This window comes from Sardina pilchardus, chromosome 1 (genome assembly GCF_963854185.1).
Source record: "Sardina pilchardus chromosome 1, fSarPil1.1, whole genome shotgun sequence".
Classification (NCBI taxonomy): domain Eukaryota; kingdom Metazoa; phylum Chordata; class Actinopteri; order Clupeiformes; family Clupeidae; genus Sardina; species Sardina pilchardus.
In genome coordinates this window covers 16,248,395-16,256,249 of record NC_084994.1, presented here as the reverse complement: position 1 = coordinate 16,256,249, position 7,855 = coordinate 16,248,395, and the positions used below count along the sequence as shown (strand labels likewise).

At 43.1% G+C, this 7,855-nt stretch overlaps 2 protein-coding genes across 2 annotated transcripts in view; both read left to right on the top strand.

The window, feature by feature from the left end:
* mri1 (methylthioribose-1-phosphate isomerase 1) overlaps positions 1–2,815 on the top strand; it is a 19,268-nt gene extending 16,453 nt beyond the window's left edge. The window contains exon 6 of the mRNA XM_062539333.1: positions 1–2,815. This exon is cut by the window's left edge and continues 1,182 nt beyond it. The gene's annotated coding sequence lies outside the window, so the exon portion shown is untranslated.
* Positions 2,816–4,256: 1,441 nt separating this feature from the next.
* On the top strand, positions 4,257–7,767 carry c1h19orf53 (chromosome 1 C19orf53 homolog). The gene is made up of 3 exons (XM_062539320.1): positions 4,257–4,415; positions 4,856–4,911; positions 7,058–7,767. The coding sequence occupies exons 1-3, from the start codon at positions 4,328–4,330 to the stop codon at positions 7,202–7,204; spliced, it is 291 nt and encodes a 96-aa protein (XP_062395304.1). The 5' UTR covers positions 4,257–4,327; the 3' UTR covers positions 7,205–7,767.
* Positions 7,768–7,855: the final 88 nt, after the last annotated feature.

The following is a 7,855-nucleotide window of genomic DNA, read 5'->3' as shown; positions in this document are numbered from 1 at the left end:
TTTGTTGATGTTGTTATATTTTATTTTTTTTGCTTAGTAAGTTTACCAACGTTAACTGTTTGGATTTTCCCCAATGGGAAGGACATAGTGTAAATATGAACGTAGTTTTAGTGATTAGTGTACATAATGTACAGACATCCTCTCGACCCGACTTGGAGGGGATGAGGACTGTAGATTTGGACTCAAGTTGAGCTGATCGGATCTAGAGAAGGGATTTTAGAAAACGGGCAAAGTGTGCTCACTGTGCGAGCCATGCCCAACCAAAAGGTCAAGTATTTCTCCCAATATCTTCCCAATTTCTACTAACGACATGTTAGCAGCGGTAAATGTGGGTCCTCACATGTATTAACGATCAAATCTAATAACAATCAAACATGATAAAGCAAGAAAAATAAGAACAATGTATGTTGGCTTTCTTGGAAACATTGGACACATTCAGTGTCTGTTCTTGACCGACACTGTATCCAATGAGTGGAGATTTGTAGCTGAAAGACCATTTAAAAAAAAAACGTTAAAAGGAAGCGAATCAAAGACTGTCCACAAACATGTCGAATGTTCTCTGCTAGGTTGTCCTCCCATACTTCGAGGCTAGTTACTTGGTGCTACGGAGCTTGACGTTTGTGATCTCCTGTATTCACCAAACTACCTGTTGCCCTTTCATGCGTGTCCCCCTGTCTCTCTGTGACATTGTAAATAGCCTACAGACAAATTAAGAAGTTAAATCATGGCTAATCGACCTATTCCTTCTTTAAGCTATCCAAGTTGTGACGGCAACTGTGCCAGTTATTTTGCTGAGTGATGCACAGAGTCTATACATATCAATCCTTGGTAAGGGGGGTGGGCGTTCTAGACCTAGAACTTCTTTAGGCCTGTTTTTGTGATGTCAAAATACGTTTCCAGGATACGCTTTGTTTGTTTGTTTTTATCTTTATGGTTGCCAAGTGCAGATGACATCAGTCTCAGTGACTATCACCACAAGTCCAGAGTTCCGACGGTCAGTGTAGTTCACAGACGAATGTGCCGCGACCCAAAGGTGTTCAGGATGATCCAAACCCTGATGTCACTCCACCAACCAGAGAGCTACTGAGGGCAGTGGGACAGAACAGGGCCAAAACCACAGACACGCACACACACATACACACACACACACACACACGCACACACACAGACACGCACGCACACACACACACACACACACACACAATTAACCCCATCTATCCATTTATAGCACAGCTATGAGACGCTTGGGTACGTTAAGGGATTTAAAAAAATAAAAATAAAACAAACAAACAACAACAACAGAGACAATACATAAGGCTAAAAAACACACACAAATGTCTCGGGGTTCATCTTGCATTGTTCGCCGTCATCCACTTTATCCTCAACGTCCTCTCCCTCTCTTAACCCCCTCCTCCTCCAACACAAACACACACACACTGTCCCTCAATCACACACACACATACACACACATACTTATTGTTGGATGTCACACTTTGAAGGTGGAGGTTGGTCAACGCCTCTGTCTTGGTATATGGGCTTTTGTTTGTTTGTTTGTTTGTTTGTTTGTTTTGTCTATTCATTCCTTCATTCACTGTTTGTTTTGGAGAAAAGAGGGAGAGATAAACGTTGGAGAGCAATGTAGCAAATTTCTGTCACCCTCTCTGTGTGTACGATAGGTTTCGGGGTCCCACGGTTCCATTTATTTCCGATGTATCTTCTTTGGCTGTGACTTGTCATTGTTTTTTTTTATGATTATTATTATTACGATTATAATCATTTCTTTTTTTAAAACCTTGATTTTTTGTAAAGGTATGAATATAAAATGTGACTCTTAGTGACAATACAGTTGTTTTACAAACTTATTCAGGAGGCCCTCTTGGCACCACACACACACACACACACACCATCCCACTCCAACGAAGCAAAGTGCCAGAATCAGTGGAGTTTGGTGCAGGGATGCCATGCTACAGGTTGAATCAGGCGGCCATCTTGGCAAGGTCCATTATACCCTTGTTTTTTTTTTTCAAATACGTTCTTTAGATCTTGGGGAAATTCTATAGAAAACAACAGGTGTTCTATCCATGTGATAAATTGATGGCAATAATAGGTTTCAAGGCCCATTTAGATGTGTTTTGGCAGGGGTGATTTGTTAAAGGTTCTGGGTACATCTGAAGTCTTGCTGTGTAGACTAGCACTCAGGCTAATTTACAATTAGTTCAAAATTCAAAATCAGGCTATATTTAGTTGACTTCTTTAGTTTGCTTTGAATCCCAATTGAAATTGTTTTGTTTGCAAATGTCTTGTGCTGTGCAATAATGGCAGCCTGTTTCGTTCCCTTTAGTCTGTACCACAAAGGACTCGGTCTGTCGATGGACAAAAACCCATATTGACCTTTGTCCTCAACTTACCCTCCCCTTCTCCCTCCCTTCCCCCCCCCAAAAAAGAGATGAAATCAGTTTGTGTTGCCAAAATGCAGCGGTGAATGGTGCTGTAAGCTTTCAACCAATGAGAGTTCTCCTCGGTGCCTTTGTGACCAATGGGAGAGTGGTGTTGGTGGTGAGTGGTTGTGTTCGGTGGAGAAGGCCTCTCTTTTAGTCTAGGTTTGTTCTTGTTCTCCTCATTACTAATCACAATGACATTCAGTTTTTGTACTCTGTGGGAATAGGTTAAAAAAAAAAAAACAAGAAAATAAAGCTGGATGTTTTTATACATATATGAATATAAAGCTGTATGCGGCCGACATGAACAAAAAAAAAAGAAAAGAAAAGAAGCGTCTCTTTCACGTTAAATGCAAATAAAAGAGGAGATGATCACCTCTCAAACGCCTCATGCTTGGTTTTTATCGTTTTAGTCTGATTGATTATCCTGTACAACTGTGGGCCTGACAATGGCCGAGTTTCCCAGATTCGTTAAGAAGCTCTTAGAGTGCTCCTAAGAAGTTCTTAGCACTTAAGAACATTCTGAGAACGCTCCTAAGTTCTTAGCACTTAAGAGCTTCTTAACGAATCTGGGAAACCCGGCCAATAGCAATAGGCAAAGGCAACAATACTCATTTACAGTTACAACACAAACTGTTGTTGGTGTAGGCTACATATTGTCAAGTTTAATGTTATGTTTATTGAAGATTGATATTATCATGGACAGAGATGTGTAGCAACTAAGTATTAAATAGTAGAGTACTACTGTATGAATGGGGAGTATCTGTACTTTACATGAGTTTTTATTTTTCTTCCTATACTTTCATGTAGTCTGGCTATCACCATCATGCTGTATTTCTACTGCACAAGAGTCGTGATCAATGGGCATAGTTCAAATGTACGCTTGAGTAGACCTTCAAAGAAATCAGACCGACGACCTGGGAGTGCCTGGTGGATAAGCCAGTTTGTGATGGGTTCCGGCAAAAGTGGAACGGAAGCAGGAGAGATAAATGTGCAGGTTTCCAGCCTGAGCTGCCGGGCGAGAACCAGATTGGTTTACCCAGTCTAACTTGTATGTTTGCCTCACTACATTTTTTGCATTAAATCTATTTGAACTCCACTACATTTTCATTAGCGGCATTATAGAAAGTAGGCGAAAATAATATGCAAATGAAAACAAAAGCCACAGTTTCCATTATGTTAGATATTTGCAACCCCAAGATATTTTCTGACCTGATGTCATCACAGGACAGTGATGAATGACATAGTGACTGACAAGAGTTAAAGGTTTAGCAAATATAGCCTATAGATAGGCTATCCAAGGAGCTGAATTAAATTGAAATTTGAAAGGCTTGTTTTTCATTAAAATAATTCTTAGGCATTGAAAGGTTTAGGCTTTCAAATTGTGATTATGGAGTAGGCTGGTGTAGGCCTAGCTGCCTTTCTGGATAAACAAGGATTAAGGAACCAGCAGTGAAATGAATGCAGACTTTGTTCAAGCTTCGAAGACATTATGAAATGTAGGCTATGCACCAAATAGTCTATCCAAGGTTCTGACCGCTTTCCCAACTGGCCTTTAGGCTTTTACTAATACTAAGGCTACTTCTACTTGCAGTAGCCTATAGGCTATAGTGTTTTAAAGGCTATGGACTACTTCATAGCCTAGGCTACTTAATCTAGGCTAGCCTACTGTAAATAATTACATTTACTTTAGTGGTAGATTAGGCTACTTTTAGTTTTACTTAAGTTTTCTGATCTGAAGTGTGGGTTTAGCATAGCCTTGTACACTTCTGTCTGGTTTATTACAGAGCCGTTTCTGAGCTCACCAAACCTCCCCTATCCCACAATGCATCTGGACTCGTTCATTTACAGTTCACTCTACGGTACCGAAGCAAGCGTGCGTGGTCGACATGGCTCAAGGTAAACAGAAATTTAAAGCGCAAAGACCTGGCGGTGGGAAGAAACAGGCTCAGAAACCAAAAGGTCCAAAGAAAGGAGGTAAGAATGCGTCATTGCAATCTCTTGGATGTCAATTTGTTCAACTATAATTTGAAGATTTGTACTAAGTACGCCACAGTGTTCTCGCCATCTTGGCTCCTCAGTAGCTGGTGTCATCGATGAGGGGCGATTACACGTGAAAGAAGGGTATACTAACTTTTGCAGTGTTTAGAATTTGATCATGATGACACCCAATTTGACTTTGAATTAAAAAGCTTACATATTTCTTCGGAATATCACGTGGGTGTGCCTAAACGTATTGGTGCTGGACTTATCTGTCGTGAGGTTGGAAATAAATGGTTATGGCTATTTGGCAGTCGCCTGTGTCCAAAGCAACTTACTGTCACTAATGCAATTAATAGCGGAGGTCTTAAACACAACTTGCTAAAATGATTTCAAAACGCGTTGGCAAGTTATTTGACTGTGTTTTGTCTCTCAAGGCAGGATTATCGCACCCAAGAAAACACAAGTGGTCCAGCAACAGAAACTGAAAAAGGTAATATCAACGCAAGAGAGTGATGGCTAATATTTTGTAAGGGTGTATTTTGTTTGTGTCCCACAAGTAGGGCGTCTGGTGTGAGGCTTCGTATCAGTCCGTTATTGTCAGTGCTTCTGTCTGGTCTCCTGTTGTTCATTCATGGTCCAGAAATAGACAACAATAGATGAATGTGACCTAGACAGTAAGCCAAGCTGTCACCAGTAGAGCCGCTCGCCCAGCCCTAGCCGCGATATAGCATCCTACATTCAACATGAACCTATGCTGCCATTCGTAAGCATGTCCACTTGTAGGCTACTGCCATAATTCACATTAGCGAGCTGTTACAGCACAAGGCCACTTATAGCCGATCTAGACAAGGTGACAGGCCGAGGTGACAGCTGAAATCACCCCGACTGCCGATCAGGGCGCATGCAGGACCGTGCCAACTAACGGGTTATCTTGCCACCTTGGCATTAAGCCTGTGCCCAGCACCGACGCTACGCTAATTTTGAAAAGCCTTTGACGTACACAGCAAAGCTTGCGATGTGATGCATGCTCTTTTCCACTACTGTTGCCATTGAGGGTGGCTGCACTGATAGATAGATAGATAGATAGATAGATAGATAGATAGATAGATAGATAGATAGATACTTTATTGATTCCCCAAGGGGAAATTCAAGAACTGAAATGCACTGTGCTTGACTGTGCTTCCATGACTCGAGGGACCATTTCTTGCCAGATGGAGCACAAACCTTTTGAGGAACTGATTAGTTTAGTAATGTTGAGACACGTTGATATGGCTCCTTCTTGCTCACTTTTCGCTCTGTTGCGAATGGCATGTTCGCCGCGGTAGAGCGACAGACAGACGGCGCTTTGGGAGGGTTCCAAACCCCCCCGCGACCTTCACTACTCGCATTGTTTCCTACCGAGAGAGTGATGTCACAGCAGGCCGGGTTCTATTTAAACCGCGGATAGAGAGAGTCTCTGTCCGCACAGCAGCAATCAACACGGGGCCCACAGGGCCAGATATATACGGCTCTGGCCCGGCCTAGAATGACCCGACCTCTCCCGTGCGTGGTTCTAGAACAGCTTACATAGCCTACCGTTTTATTCGTCGGCTGAGAGAAAGAACAAAACTTGTTTGCTGTTAACTTGTGCGCTCTGTTATTCTTGACACGTCTTGGGGGTTTTTGTCTCCTGTATTGCACTATATTGGGTGTCTCTCATTCGTCTTTCTATACATCCTCCCTTCCCTCCTCGGTCCTAGTCCTCCTCACTGATCTAGATAAAGAATGATGGGGTGGCAACAATGGGATAGTCTATCCAGTGTTAGTTATAGATCAGTGGGAACGAGCCTGGAGGACCGAGCATCGAGGAAAGAGGTTGAGAGGCACCCAGTGTCGTGTGATTGAGGAGGCCCTACCATGTAAGGAACGATGAACAACTTTGACAAGATTTGGGAAGGATTGTTGAAAGACTGTAGTCTTTTGAGTAAGGCTTGAAGGGGGGGGGGGACGTTAGTTAAAAGTCTCCATCTATCAAGAATCTTTCCCAAATCTTGTCAAAGTTGTTTGGTGTTAGGAGGCCCTCAGTCGCTTTGGAGAAAATAATCTGCTAAATGGATAAATGTTTTTCTCTCTCTCTCCTTTTCTTTTCCTCTCTTTCTCTCTCTCTCCTTCCCTCTCTCCTTTTCTTTCTCTCTCTCTCCTTTTCTTTTCCTCTCTTTCTCTCTCTCTCCTTCCCTCTCTCCTTTTCTTTCTCTCTCCCCCCTTTTCTTTTCCTTTCTTTCTCTCTCCCACCTCCCTCCCCCCCTCTCCCTCCCTCTCTCCTTTTCTTTACCTTTCTCTCGCCCTCCTCCCTCTTCCCCCCCCTCTATCTCTCTCTCTCTCCTTCCCTCTCTCCTTTTCTTTCTCTCTCCCCCCTTTTCTTTTCCTTTCTTTCTCTCTCCCACCTCCCTCCCCCCCTCTCCCTCCCTCTCTCCTTTTCTTTACCTTTCTCTCGCCCTCCTCCCTCTTCCTCCCCTCTATCTCTCCCTCCCTCTCCTTCTCCTCTTCTCCCACTCTCTCTCTCTCCCTCCTCCCTCTTCCCCCCTCTATCTCTCTCTCTCTCTCTCTCTCTCTCTCTCTCTCTCTCTCTCCCTCTCTCCCTCTCTCTCCCTCCTCAGGGTCTGGAGGTGGCCATCAGGAACAAGATTGAGCAGGAGGTGACCCAGAAAGCCAGCACCTCCATGCACAAGCGCCTCAACGTGCTCAAGGCTCCCGAGAGCAAGGCAGGAGCGGCTGCTTCCGCCGCCGGATCCTCGTCCAAATAACACACACACACACACACCCATACCATACACACACACACACACACACACACACACACACACACACACACACACACACACACACACACACACACACACACACACAGAGGGTAGTAGACTGTGAAATGTGTCTAACCCAGGTCTGACAAGAGCAACCCCCATCCTCATCCTGGTGTTGTGTTTTTGAACCAAAATATTTACAGATTTACAGTTGATGTTAGGAATCTGTAGAGTTGAAGTGATGTATTTGGGATCATCAATTCATGAGGTGGGCAAAGTCTAAAAGTCTGACAGTGTGGCTCTTGTAGCAGGCCTGAGAAACTATTGAGTTTGTTTGTTTCATTTTTTTTTTCTTTTTTTTTAAATGTGACCTGAACATTGCAGCTACCACTGTGAATGTTTTGTATTAAATGTATTTGTAGTGTGTATATGGCCACCAGGTGGCAGCCTAGAGTTGTGGGATTTCAGCTCAGTCCAAAACACATGCAACACAAAAGTTACCGACCCCAGATTTTTCTGTACAGAGATCTTTTATGAAATTATGGCACATTAAATATATAACCCAATATGATTGAAACATTGCCTTTTTTTATGGTAAAATCACAAAATTAAAAGACAAACAAGAATTGGTGTGCCACTATAGATTTAGTGATG

What these genes read in the sequence shown, in the direction of transcription:
- c1h19orf53 (XM_062539320.1), top strand. Translation starts at nt 4,328, where the DNA reads ATGGCTCAAGGTAAACAGAAATTTAAAGCGCAAAGACCTGGCGGTGGG. An exon ending in AAAAGGTCCAAAGAAAGGAG is followed by an intron (nt 4,416 to 4,855) that starts GTAAGAATGCGT and finishes TTGTCTCTCAAG; the next exon opens with GCAGGATTATCGCACCCAAG. An exon ending in AGCAACAGAAACTGAAAAAG is followed by an intron (nt 4,912 to 7,057) that starts GTAATATCAACG and finishes CTCCCTCCTCAG; the next exon opens with GGTCTGGAGGTGGCCATCAG.